The following is a 13253-nucleotide window of genomic DNA, read 5'->3' on the forward strand; positions in this document are numbered from 1 at the left end:
TTAAGGACTGCCAGATGTAAAGTTGCCCATGCTCGATTCTTGAATTCATGTTTAGATCTACCCATTCAGGACATATGGAGCAAGACAAAATGAGTCAGAAGAAGTGGTGACTGCCAATGCCCCTGGGTAGACTTACCGATAAATAAGCCCTACATCAGTGATCCCACGCTTGGATGGTATTATCATACAGCATTCCGGAAAAACAAGCCCACCAAGGGGCGAACTATCAAAGGCATCTAAAAAAAACAGACTATTGACTTCCGATTTGGGACTTTGCTAATGCTGGTTGATCTACCAAAGTGGAACCCGACCACTGGAGGTGAAACGCAGAGTTCTCAATGAAGAGCGAGAATCCTTCCTCCATGTAATATGTTTGTGTCCTGCATTACTCGAATCCTGCAGACGTTTGTTTCCCCAACAGTTCAACCTACTGAACGTGCGATCCTGTAGTCAGGCCCAGTGCTTTAAATGGGCCGGTACTCTCCGGTACTGAGTACCGGCACTTTTTTATTTTGAGAGGGAGAGTACCGGCTTATCTCAAGAAAAATTTAATACTTTTAATTGGAGAGTACCGGCACTTCTGAGAAACAAGCAGGTACTCTATTACAGAGTACCTGCACTTCTATTTTTCCATTTAAAGCACTGGTCAGGCCATCATCCCAACTCTAAACCCATTAAATACAGTTATGAATATCAAGCTGGTTAACTTTGTCAGTATTCTCACATATTCTGAAACAACAGCAAAATGGAGGTTGAAACTTATGCTATTCATGATCGCTGTCACAGTTACTTTAAAGGGCACTTAATGCTGGCAAATTCTTTGAGTGGCTTTAATCATTTACATATAGATCATTCCCTTTTGTGAATTTTAGTTTGTGCTTGTTTTTCTACTGTAGCTCTTCACACTGGCACTGCAGTGTCTCTCTTATAGGCACATTAGCACTTTGTTGACAATATTGCCCTCCAGCTCTGTTTTTGAATGAAATGACAATGTCTTTTTACCTGGCAATATTGATATCCTGTGATCCCAACTGCACTCGGCAGGCTTTTCTTATTTTTTGGCTTTTCTTTTATTATGTATGAATATTTAGCTATTTACATTGACACAACAGCACTTTATAAGATTCCAATCTGATTCTGCTTTTCTAATTTAAGCCAATTACACTATGGAATGTTTAATGTTTGCTTGATTGCAAAGGTTTTTATTAATCAAGAAATGCACTTTGAACTAAATATGTCTTAGTATTTCTTTTTACATTTATCAGCCTACAAACTACAATGTTAAAAAAATGCACAGACGTTTATTTTCTTAATATTACTTTACAAAACATTTTTATAATAAACACTATCATTAAACATTTCATTGTGTGAATTACTGAAATGTAAACTGGATTACAAATATTGGTAATTTTTTATGAAAGATGATAATGGGGACTCCTTTTATATTTTGGTTTGATTCTTTACAAAGTCACTCTGTCAGCTGCTTGCAAGTGGCTGGATGTCGGGACCTGCGGCCAAACCCACACTGCACACAACTGTGTGCAGCGCAGAGTAGGTTGCTGGCAGGGTTGTTGGATGCGGGTCCTGTCCACAGGGCAGGCCCTGTGGCCAACCTTGTTTGGCTAGGCACTGCAGGGGGGATAGGCCCTACATATGGTAATAAAATATTGCTTTACGTTTAAAAAAAACCCTAGAAATTCATTGGAAAAAATGTTAACTTGATGTTTTAGTTAGGTGTAAATGCCAGTTAAAACATACAAAACTCTGAAATTCAGTTATAGTTATCTCAAGTAACTGTAACTTGTGTCCTAAGGTAAATATAACTCACTCGCTTGCAATGCACTGCTAATTTCCCCACGTATGAGATCACTTGTGACATCTTCTATTGCATCATTGATAATATCACTGCAACATTTGCAGTTCAATTATTGATGACAAAACTGCACGGCGGGGGCACGAATTATAGTTACCTAAAGGCACAAGTTACAGTTACCTGAGATAACTATGACTGGTGTATTTCAGTGGTTTTGTACGTTTAAAATGGCATATTTTAACTGACATTTTCATCTAACTATAACATCACTTTAACCTATGTATAGACATACACAAATACATACACAAACACAAATGGGTAACTTTAAAGGTTGTTGATGAGCTACAATAAAACATCAGTTACATTTCTTATTGGTTTACATCCTAGAGTGGGGCAATATGATGAATGTATGTTTGAAACATAGAATTCCAAGACAACTTAACGTCATTTAGTGATTTTTATCGAATTCCCGTTTCCCAGGTAGTTGGACGGCCAGGTATCCCAGGATCATCTCTGGAGTCCCATTTGGAGATCTCTCAGCACTTGCAAGTCCCAAAGCACCTTTCTAACGTACCCGATGAGCCAAGTGACCTGGAAGAACTGGAAAAGTTTGCAAAGATGTTTAAGCAGAGGCGGATTAAACTAGGCTTCACACAGGTTAGAACAAATAAGCTACCTTTCTGAACCAAAAGACAAAATACAACAGTACCTTTATGGGAAACTGATAATTCAAAATAAACAAGTTACTGGAGCTACACTGTTACCCACGAGGAAGAAAGTTTTTTTTAAACACAAGGGATAAAATGTAAGGAAACGTGGGGGAAGAAATATATCCTCAAAAAATTATAAGAAAGTAAGAAATGTAAGGATGAACATGAAGAAGGACATGGGTATAATATGTGGATTAGTCAAATCTGAGGACACACCCGAAGGAAGTTTGTGTATATATATACATATATATATAGGATATTGGATTTGTGTGCTGAAATAAATTGATTTGCACCTTGGAGGTGTCCTGGGTCTCCTGTTATTTGGAGGAGAGTTGGAGGATTTATTAGGGCCTCTCGGAGCCCACCCGGGACCGCTGTGTGGTGTTCCTGCAGTCCGAGTGTTTATGTGAATTATATATATATATATATACATATATGTATATTTAGAGAGAGAGAGAGAGAGAGAGAGAGGAAATGTATGGTTACCTACATGGGAAGTGATTTGTGGATATGTACGAGGAAGTAATTTATGATATGTGTGGAATCAAAAGTTTTTTTTTATGTGCATTGTCTTGAAAGATTTGTGTAGCACTTCTTACCCTTAATCAGGCAGTCTTGTGCTCTAATTCTCGTCAGATTACTGAGCAACATTTTAGGATGTATGGTTGGACAGATGGCGGATGTATTATGTTCCGAATGGTATATGTTGTGACTGGATACCCTCCCAGGTGATAGAGCGGTCTACAAATCTGCATAATATAACGTGCACAAGGTTTAAAAAATGCTTACTTTAAACAGTAAGGCAAAGATCTGCGCATAAACCGGAGAGGTTGCAGGGAGCTCTAAAAATACACCACCATAAACTAAAGTTGCACAGGGTGATCGTAAAGTAATATTTGCGCTTAACTATCATCCAAATTACACAGCTAGTAATCTGTAACTTGGGATCATGTGAATAGGACGAGCCCCGTTTATGGTTCTTTCTTATACATGAGGTGATTGCCAATTTTTCTTATTCATGTTCTTATTCATGTAGGACTCGAGTTCTAGAGCTTGACTGTACAGAGAACAAGCTTCTACCATTTTGTGTCTCTTTAAAGAGTGGCATGAACAAAACAGGAGACCACATGCAATGTAGCGGTCTGGTGATAGATGTGGTGTTTCTTTAGAAGGAAGAGTGGATCTCTTGATGAGTGAGGCATATTGCTTTGAAAGCGATGCATCTGTACTCAAGCAGTCAGTGTATGAATATGATGGCTATCACAATGTGAGTCTGTATCTGCAGATTCAGAAGGAGTCAGGAAGCTGCAGTCTGAATTGTCTGTATTTTCTGAGGTATTAACAAAGATGATCCACATTAAAGGACCTTCCGCAGTGAAGAAGGGAAAGTACTATGGAGATTGTGGCTTGAACCCTTTGAGAGAATTCAAGGTCCCGAAGATGTTCTAAGGCATCTAATCATGTGGAAGCTGCCCTTGGAAACTTGATTCACTTGAGATACGAGAAGGAGATTGGAGCCCCTATTAAACTTAAGTTCCTTACTTCAGTTAGGTAGGATGGTAGAGGTCATAGATCTTGAGACCAGATAATGGGAGGGTAATAGATGGCCGATTTTCATGTTGGTATGTCAGTTTTTTTATTTTTTTTTATTTGAGATGGCTCACAAGGATTCAGAGGTTGACAGTTTGTAGGCATTGCATTATATACACTGCAGGACAAATCTCTTTGGATACAGATTGGGGAGGAAACCTACTGATCAACGTTCACCAGTTAATTTCAGTGTGGACAAGAAGATGATCTAATGGGAAACATATGAGTGAAAATATCTAGAAAATTGCAGCATGACAAATTTATAATGTGCGTGGAAGAAATCTCTGGGTATACACTGAGTTCTGTACAGAGTATGAATACATCTGGTTGGAGATATCTTTACATAAGGGACATCTGGGTATGAATGAAGGAAGAAAACTAATGCTATGCAGAATGAATATAAGAGGAAGGAAACATAGACTGTAGACTCTAAATGAGTGAATCAGGCAAAGATGATGTACAGAGGAAGACATAGGAGGGTAGATGGAGATGGCAATTTAGGTCAAACCATTGCAGATGACTCACTAGGATGGGCTTTGAAATTAAATCTCAAAAACACTTTAGGAATAAATATAGGAATAGAAATTAAGAATATTTCATAGAAAAGTGGGGGAAGAATTAGAAGGAATAATCTAGGGCAGACACAAAGTACTACAAAAAGGCATAGAAGAGTAGTTAAACCCGGTAAAGGAATGCAAGGCTGCGTCAGGGAGGAAATCCATAGTTCAGTACAGAACTGAATTTTGAGTGTTTGAATGGAGGCTGAAACTGACCTGTCCCGTAGTGACTGTAATGTTTGTACTATGATTTCTCACACTCATAATCCATGAAATCGAAAACCGAGTGATGCACCAGTATCTTAATGTACTAAATGTTCCATTGGCTCTTAGCTATTTACTCCTATGAGTAGGCATTATGTTTATTCATAGCATTAGGCGTCAACAGTTGTGCATAAGGAATACCATTTTTAAGTCTTTAAATTCATTGAAAATGTACCAAAATAGACTGATTTTCCAAAGCCACAACATTTGTGCATCATATAATGGTCGATATGGTGGGCAACATATGAAGAGCACGTGCAATGATCTCTTTGGTGAGTTGGTATATATAGAGGCAGACACATGAATATAAACTTAAGTCTGTCCCCTTTGTGAGCTGAATATTAAAGAGATTTTTAAAGTTACCAGCTCATGCCTGATCTCCTGGTTCCTTACTTAACAATGTCTGACTGCGGTTTCCGAGCTGTTGTCAGTGAGGCCCCATCATCCCTTGGATTTATTTTTATTTCTTGCTAGCTGCTCCTGTTTTAACAATAATCTGGCAGATATCTTCGTTGGATTCCTCTTCCAACTGTTTTAATTTAACTGATTTTCAATGAATAACATTGGTGTTAGAGAGAGGGCGTCATTTGTGACAAATCTCATAAAAGGACTCCATTATTCCAAACTCTTCCTTCGTCTACAGAAATTGACAGTTTTATCCGGGTTTGTGCCATAATCAATTTCCGTTCCATATTGAAAAGTATTTCTCAACATTCATCCATATGCACATGTCTTGCAACCCCCTGAAAAGTGACAGGGTGCTCTAACCAATCATCTTTCCTTTTTTTTTGGCAGGGTGATGTGGGCTTAGCCATGGGAAAGCTGTACGGTAATGACTTCAGTCAGACAACCATCTCCCGCTTTGAGGCGCTCAATCTGAGTTTCAAGAACATGTGCAAACTCAAACCCCTCTTGGAGAAATGGCTGAGTGATGCAGGTATTAAAAATGCAAGGCTAGAGGATTAAAGGGCTGTGAACGTGGCTTATTAATCAGTGAGAGTCATGTGGGAGCATGAGTGATAGGAGGAGGACTAAAACAGCATTTGGAAGGCTAGGATAAATGTTATAAACATTGAACTAGTCATGGTGGGCAAAATGGACATGTGAATTTGGGACAAACAGTATGTGCTGGCATTATTGTGACTGGGCTGAAGTCCAAGAATGAGGCAAATCTACCCATGCCAGACAACCCCCAATTGATGGGATGTCCATTATTGGAGTAGATGGGTGTCTCTTCTGTTGGAATAGTGCTGGTGTCTTGCATTGGGATAGCTGTGGGGTGCCTCCTTTTGCAGAAGATGAGGATGTAGTATGTGCAGAGTGTCCTCCATTGGAACAGATGGAAATTGTCCTTCATTGGAACGGGCAGAGGGCATCCTCGGTTGAGATGTCCTTTGTTAGAGTTGACAAGGGTGACACACATATGTAGAGGATGTAGATTCTGTTGGACTTGTAATTCATGAAGTATCTTTGTTGGAGTGATGATGCATTTTCTGATATACTCTCTATTGGTGTAGATTTGATGGCACATTTCTTCCAATGGGTGGATTCTTTCATTAGAAATAATGGTTTATAATGTGAGAGTTAATGGTTGTATTCTTTTGGAGATGAGTCAGACATCTGCAGGAGTTGATTAATAAAGTTGGATTTGCCATCATCAGAGTGTGCTCCTTCGGATTCCGCAGTGAATGTCCCTGCCACGTACCCTCTCAGTGAAGGATTCGGGAGGAAGAGAAAGAAACGTACAAGTATTGAGACCAACATACGACTGACCCTAGAAAAAAGATTCAGTGATGTGAGTTGCCATTGGGCATTCAAACGTAGATTTGTATCTGCATCTGCTTGTCTCTTTTCTTTGATCCTCATTTGAAGAACCTATAAACACTCCTGTTACTCTTTGATTATGTATAGCCCTTGATTATTAATCAAACCAGCTGCCCTCCTTTTGCTTCCTTTCTTTTGCCACCTTTCCTGTCTCCCACCACACTTGTCTTTAATTCTGAATCAAATGTTTGATTACTATGAAATTTGCTCAGATATTCCTCATACCTTTCAAGACCCTTGCGGCCTGTGCATTGTTATATGTCTATCCATGACTGGCAATGGTTTAGATTTCCAGTAAACAAGCACTGTTGCTGTGAAACTTCATGCCTGGCTTGTCTGAGAGATATTTCTCTGCTCTTCGTTTGCAGAATCCCAAACCCAGCTCTGAGGAGATCACCATGATTTCTGAGCAGCTGGGCATGGAGAAGGAGGTTGTCCGTGTTTGGTTCTGCAACCGTCGACAGAAGGAAAAACGGATTAACTGCCCAATCACGGTGTCACTGAAGCCCCCAGCCTACAACTCCAGACTGGTAGTCCTTTGATTCATGTTATAGATTTGATTTGTGGATCAGATTATTCAATGCTTTGTAATGCAAGGGTAACCTATATGAATAATGTCTTTCAATTTTATTTAAGGCTCCTACATCCTGCTCTTTGGGGTCGTTGGCAGTGACTCAGATGCAAGCCACCATGGCTGGAGCAGGTGAGATTCTTACACAAATGTACAGACATTTCCCCCATCCTTGATTGTTCAAAAATCTATTTCTCTCATAAGAACAATAAATGTAAAATTCGTTATTTCTACTGAGTTTGAAAAAGCTTTCTTTAATTCTTGCCAGGAAGATTGTAAGGCCTGGGCTATGTTGGTGATTGCCATTGAAACCCATCAAAAGCCTAGGTCAGGCACCAAAGCTCTGAGGCCATGTTCATCAGGCTACTAGCTGCACTAACGGTCTGTCAGATTTTCAAGATAAAGATGTCACATTTTGAAAATGTACAAACTGACGCCGACCTACATGTGAGAGACGTTCCCAGATAGAAGCCTTGATTGGGCCCGAGACTTTCCTGTCTAGAAAGATGAAGGCAAACCTTCAAGCCATTCTACAACAGCTAGGACTTACATAGTGAGCAATATGCTGTGCAAAGACAGGGTCAAACATAAAGACGGCTCTGTGACTGGGGTATGTGACACATGTCCAAGAGGGCGGCATACATGTCAGTTTTCAGGATAATCACTGATTCTGTAAATTATTTTCATTCCGATATGGGATATGTATGTGGCTATCCTGAAAATGTTGCTTGCACCTTTGGTGTTGCAGCAGACAATGGAAGTGGAAGCTTAGATAAGGTTTGGAGCACAGCTGCCATCAGTCCCTACATATTTTTGAAGGACGAATGCCTAATGGGATTTTGCTCTGGCTTGCACTGTTGGAACTACGTATAACCCACATATTTTCTTTATAGATTTCACATCTAAAAATTAGTGTAGTGCTAAACTGTCCAAAAATTGCTTAAGATAAACGTTCATGTTATTATGATTGCTTGTTTAATGATACACTGAATGACTAGATATTTGTGTGGATAGTAAGTCTATATTACAGCTGGTAAAGTATTACAAAATTACAGAATTTTGTCTTCTGCAAAAATGGGCAAAGTTAATGTTGCCTATCGCTATCAGAAATTATCGCAATTACATCCTTGAACAGGAAATTATCATGCTTGTAAGAAATCGAGTTGTTGGTTATCTGGGGTGTGAGCCCTGGTGAAGCAGCAATCACAATCCTTGTCAGGGTGAGGCACAAACCAACCCTTAATAAACCTGTGCTCAACCCTCTGGTAGCTTTCCACAGGGCAGTTAGGTTCAACTTAGAGGCAATGTGTAAGATATTTGTGCAGCACTTTAACCAGTAATAAAATAATAAACACCACACAAAAAGGATCCTGAACCATGTTAGAATAATAGAGTATTTGTTAATAAATAAAACAAGACCAAAACAACAAAAATCCATTGAGTAGAGCCGGAGATATATGGTTTTACAAATTACTATAGAGCCAAAAAGAACAAAACGTCAACTGTAGACATCTGGTTGCACCGGACTAGGACAAAGTCACATGTTTTGAACCGGCTACAGGGACCCCCATGACCTCCTCCTCCTCGGATTCCTTTACTGCCACAAGGCGAAGTGCCCTCATCTCTCCATAGCTCTCTCTTGCATATATTTCATTGTTTTATAATGCTGGTAGAGGCTGGCTTTACTAATACACTCAGCTATACCCATAAAATACAGATCTGTTCTTTGCAGCAGGCATATTAACCCTCTGTGGTACTTTATGGCGAGTCAGAACTGCCACTAGACAAAACTCCATCTCTCTTTCTAGCAGGAACATTAACCACAAGATTTATCTGGGCATTTTTATTGGTGCCTGAAAGCTGGACATAGAAGGAACTCTGGAGCAGGTGCTTTTTAATCATAAGTTATTGTTAATCACAGCACACCCCTAAGGTCGGTGCTTCCCCCTTCAGGTCAGCTCCCAGTGTGACTGCACTGGTCTCACCGACCTAAAGCCGGCCCTGGTGACATTTAATTTACATGCCGTGGGCAAAGGTCATGCCCTCTTACTAGAGACTCCTACATAAATTGAAGATGCCAAATAGGTATAAGCCAGTATTGCCATGTTTTAAGGAGAGAGTATAAGCACTTGAGCACTAATTAGTAGTGGGAAAGTGTGCAAGTTCTAAAGCCAACAAAAAGGAAGTCAGCAAAACAGGAAGGCTGAAGGCAAAAAGTTAGGAGGAAAACTACACCAAGGATGCCTGGTCTAACAATGATGATTACCTGCCTGCCCCTGCCCTGAAGATAAACGTAGGAGGACTGCAGGAGTGTGGGTGTTGGTGGGATCGGCCTTGAGTGGCAGGTGGTCTTTGAAGTGGGGGGTGGAATGTGGATTAGAATGGTAGCAGTGGGATCTTGTCTCGGAGTGGTGCAAATTGGCTGTAGAGGGAATTTGCTGACTGTTGGAGAGCACTATGGCAAGTGTGATGTTATATGTAAAGGGAGTGCAGAGTGATACCAGTGGGGCTCTGTGGGGTGGGGTTTGGTAGGTCAGTGCTGTTTTCCTTTCAGGGGGCATTCACAGTAAGAATGAGAGGCTGCTGTAACCTTCATCTTGCCTGGGTGGCAATTCTCTGGGTTGCTGAAACTGCCCCTTTTCCTTTTGCCTTTTCAAATTTGCAAGCTGCATACCCTGAGAAGCAAGCAACTTTAGTTACTTTAGACTATTAACATAGCTGATATCCAGAAACCTTACACATTTTTAAAGTGTGCTTCCCACCCTTTCTTTACTGAGATGAGTTGTTTTCATTTATCGACTTTTTATCAATGCTAGTAGGGAGGCTCACACAAATTACTGTTTGTGTGATTGGAAGAGGGTGAGGCCTAAAATTTCTGGTAGTCCCCTGCTTGGCAGCTCTTCTGTTTGCCAAGGAAGGCAGTTGTAGGTGGCGTGTGGTAGGTGGACTAAAGCTGTCAGCATCTTTTTCTCTTTGTATGTGTATGCTTCTATATAGGGAAGTAGAAAATTTGCTTAGAAAACTCCATATGTCTGTTAATATTTTCACAGTACTCCTCTCAGCAGGACAATCTAGATCAGTGATTCCCAATCTTTTGACTTTTGTAGACCCCCACTTTATCAATACTGGAACCCAGGGACCCCGACTGAATCATTATTGGAGTCCGGGTCCCCCACTTAGTCATTTCTGAAAGCTGGGGACCTAATCTGTTAAATTATTTAATTTTCTGAGCAGTCGCGGATCCCCTAAGGAGGTTTCGCGAATCCCAACGGTACCTGGACCACAGGGTGGGAACCACTGATCTAGATGTTCAGATCTGTAGCTGGCAAATTTGAGCACATTTTTTGTTTTTGACTGAATGTTGAGAGGTACCTTTTTCTGTTGCCGTACAGCAGAGCTGTTGAAGAGGCAACACATACAGTTTTTACCGCCCTCCACCTCAAGTGGAATATAGGCTTTTTTAGTGCAGTGTTCAAGTGTACTCATTCTGATCTAGAACTGTGCTGACCTGGATTCTACTGTGGACCCCCACCACACCACACCACACGGTCCTATGTACCGCATCTCAAATTTGAGACTCCCTCTGATGGCACTAAAAAGTTCTCTGTAAAGCCCCTTTCTGTTCCTTGGAGTTAGGCTCATGCTTTTACCAGATGCTTATACAACATCAGAGATGTTTTACATGGGAATAAACGGGGTAGAGAGGACAGGTAAGGAAGGAATGATATGTCACAAAAAAAAAAAAACTAACATGGGCCACAGGAATTATGAATTTTGGTGCTCTCATTTGTAAGTGTGCAGCAAAGGTGGTCGTAGAATAGAGATATCAAAAACTACTATCATGTACAAACAACAACAGGCATAACTACAAGCAATGGTGGCAACAGCTGATGATTCTTCACAACTATTTAAAGCTGCGGAGTGAGGAACATTCCCAGGTTATTGTTGGAGGTGAGTTCAGTGGAGGCAAATCTAGATGTAGCCCATGGAGGTTTTTGTTCTGATGGGATATTGTGATTGGTGGGCAAAGGGTACAGGTGGGAGTGTATCATGGAGTTTCAAAGGTCTCTTGTGATAAGTGATTAATAGCCTTGGAATCAGCGTGTATAGGGCCATGTTTTTCACTGTGTTAAGCAGAGGTAGGTAGTTGTTTTGGGACGTTTTATATGGTTCTGAAAGCACAGCTGAGAAACTTATATTGGGGAAGAAGCTGCTCTGTGGGACTCCCACCAGTAAACTATTATAATAGTCGGGCTTACTGAGTGCCAGAGTGTTGGTCATTGATTTGATTGTGTCGAACGAAACGAAGGGGCAGATCCTTTGAGTATTTATAACTAGTGCCGCCACGGCTGTGGCACTGTTGAAAGATTCCAGGTGCATTGATCGGTTAAAGAGAAAGCCAAGGTGCGTTGGCATCAGCAAAGTAGTTGGATATTGATTCCTAAAGACTGAGAGACACTTAGGAATGAGAAAAAATCTTTGTATGTCGTCAGAGTAAAGCTGGTAAGAGAAACTAATGGAGTAGAGGATGTCATGGAGGGTGAGGTTAGGTAGGGATGTGGGTGTCCCACATGAATGTGAAAGGACACACATATTCACCATAACTCCGGTAGGAGCATTACCCCACCAAGCTACTTTCCTGGCATAGGAACCTATGACCCTCTGGTTACCCACATTTCAATGGATAACATTCAACCTCATTAGTTATAGAAGTGGGATTTGAGCCTGTCACCTGGCACAGTTTCTATTTTGGGTCTCCAACTAATTAATTTGCCTTTTAATAGATTGTTTTATACAATATACTTAGACCTCAATGTTTAGCTTGTCTGCTACCTAGCCAACCACGTAATCCCACCACTGCTTGTCGCACCGTCTTTCTTACTGGCGCATGCAGAGTGATTGTCGAGAAATATCAGACCGGCACTTCCCAGATCCTAGTCACTTTGATCAACTCCTACTCATAATTTACCACTTTCCTTTCTAGCCACTGTGCGCATGACTATGACATTTTTTATGTATGTAATCTGCAGCAGACACACTGTAGTGTGACACATTTTGTTCTGGATATTGAGGTGAATAAATACTTTTAATATACCCATTAGGGCTCTATATAAGGGGTGCAGAAAGTTTCTAGTGCAATATATGCCTTCCTTTATACTGAATTGGAGCCTCTCATTAAGATAGGTTGAATGGGGCACGTACCAGGTTTTTTTTTTTGTAAATACTCACCGTTCCCCATTTGTTTTTCAGTATCTTCATCATGCCCAGGCAACGACAGCCGGTCTTGCTCTCCAGGATCCTCACTCCAGACCAGCAGCCCAAATTCTTCTCAGAGCAGTTGCAAAACATCGAGCAACTCTACCTTCAACCCGTCCAGGTAAGGAAGGGCCGCGTGAACCTTTGGTATGCTTCGGAGAGTGGAAGCTAGCAGGGGCAGCGGCTGCAATAAACACAATTCTTTCCCTTGGGTCTGAACTAATAAATCTTCAGTGTTTCACCATTTGAGGAAAAAAAGTAGCCAATAAATGCTTGACAATACACTATTTATATATCTTAAAGGTTTCTGGAAGTACCACTAAGCCATCATTTCTGTAAAGTGTGTTCTGTTTTTGGCAAATTCCCCCATAATTTCTTCTAAAACACACTATAGACATCCGTTTTGCAAGTTTCATAGTTTGACGAACCCGAACCACATGTATTCGGTTGTGAACGAAAATGTTTTCCCATGACTGTTGCTCAAGACTACAAATGAGTCTGCAGAAGGATGTCCTGGGGGGGTCCCTTGTGGAAAGCAGAAAAATCACAAATGGGTGACCTAAGGTTGGCCTGGGCAGAGCTGAGCTCACACCACTGTCAAATGTGTTATCATTCTGGAAAACATGGCCAAATTAATGGAACTTTGATAATTCAGTGGCAGATGTGGT

General features: G+C 40.8%; 1 protein-coding gene across 1 annotated transcript in view; it reads left to right on the forward strand.

Moving 5' to 3' along the window:
- Positions 1-13253, forward strand: part of POU2F3 (POU class 2 homeobox 3) — a 113705-nt gene that overhangs the window by 95703 nt on the left and 4749 nt on the right. The window contains exons 7-12 of the mRNA XM_069224870.1: positions 2294-2470; positions 5730-5871; positions 6596-6729; positions 7127-7288; positions 7395-7461; positions 12580-12706. Of these exons, the coding sequence (XP_069080971.1) occupies positions 2294-2470; positions 5730-5871; positions 6596-6729; positions 7127-7288; positions 7395-7461; positions 12580-12706 (809 nt within the window). The remainder of the gene's footprint in view (positions 1-2293; positions 2471-5729; positions 5872-6595; positions 6730-7126; positions 7289-7394; positions 7462-12579; positions 12707-13253) is intronic.

This window comes from Pleurodeles waltl, chromosome 3_1, assembly GCF_031143425.1.
Source record: "Pleurodeles waltl isolate 20211129_DDA chromosome 3_1, aPleWal1.hap1.20221129, whole genome shotgun sequence".
Lineage (NCBI taxonomy): Eukaryota > Metazoa > Chordata > Amphibia > Caudata > Salamandridae > Pleurodeles > Pleurodeles waltl.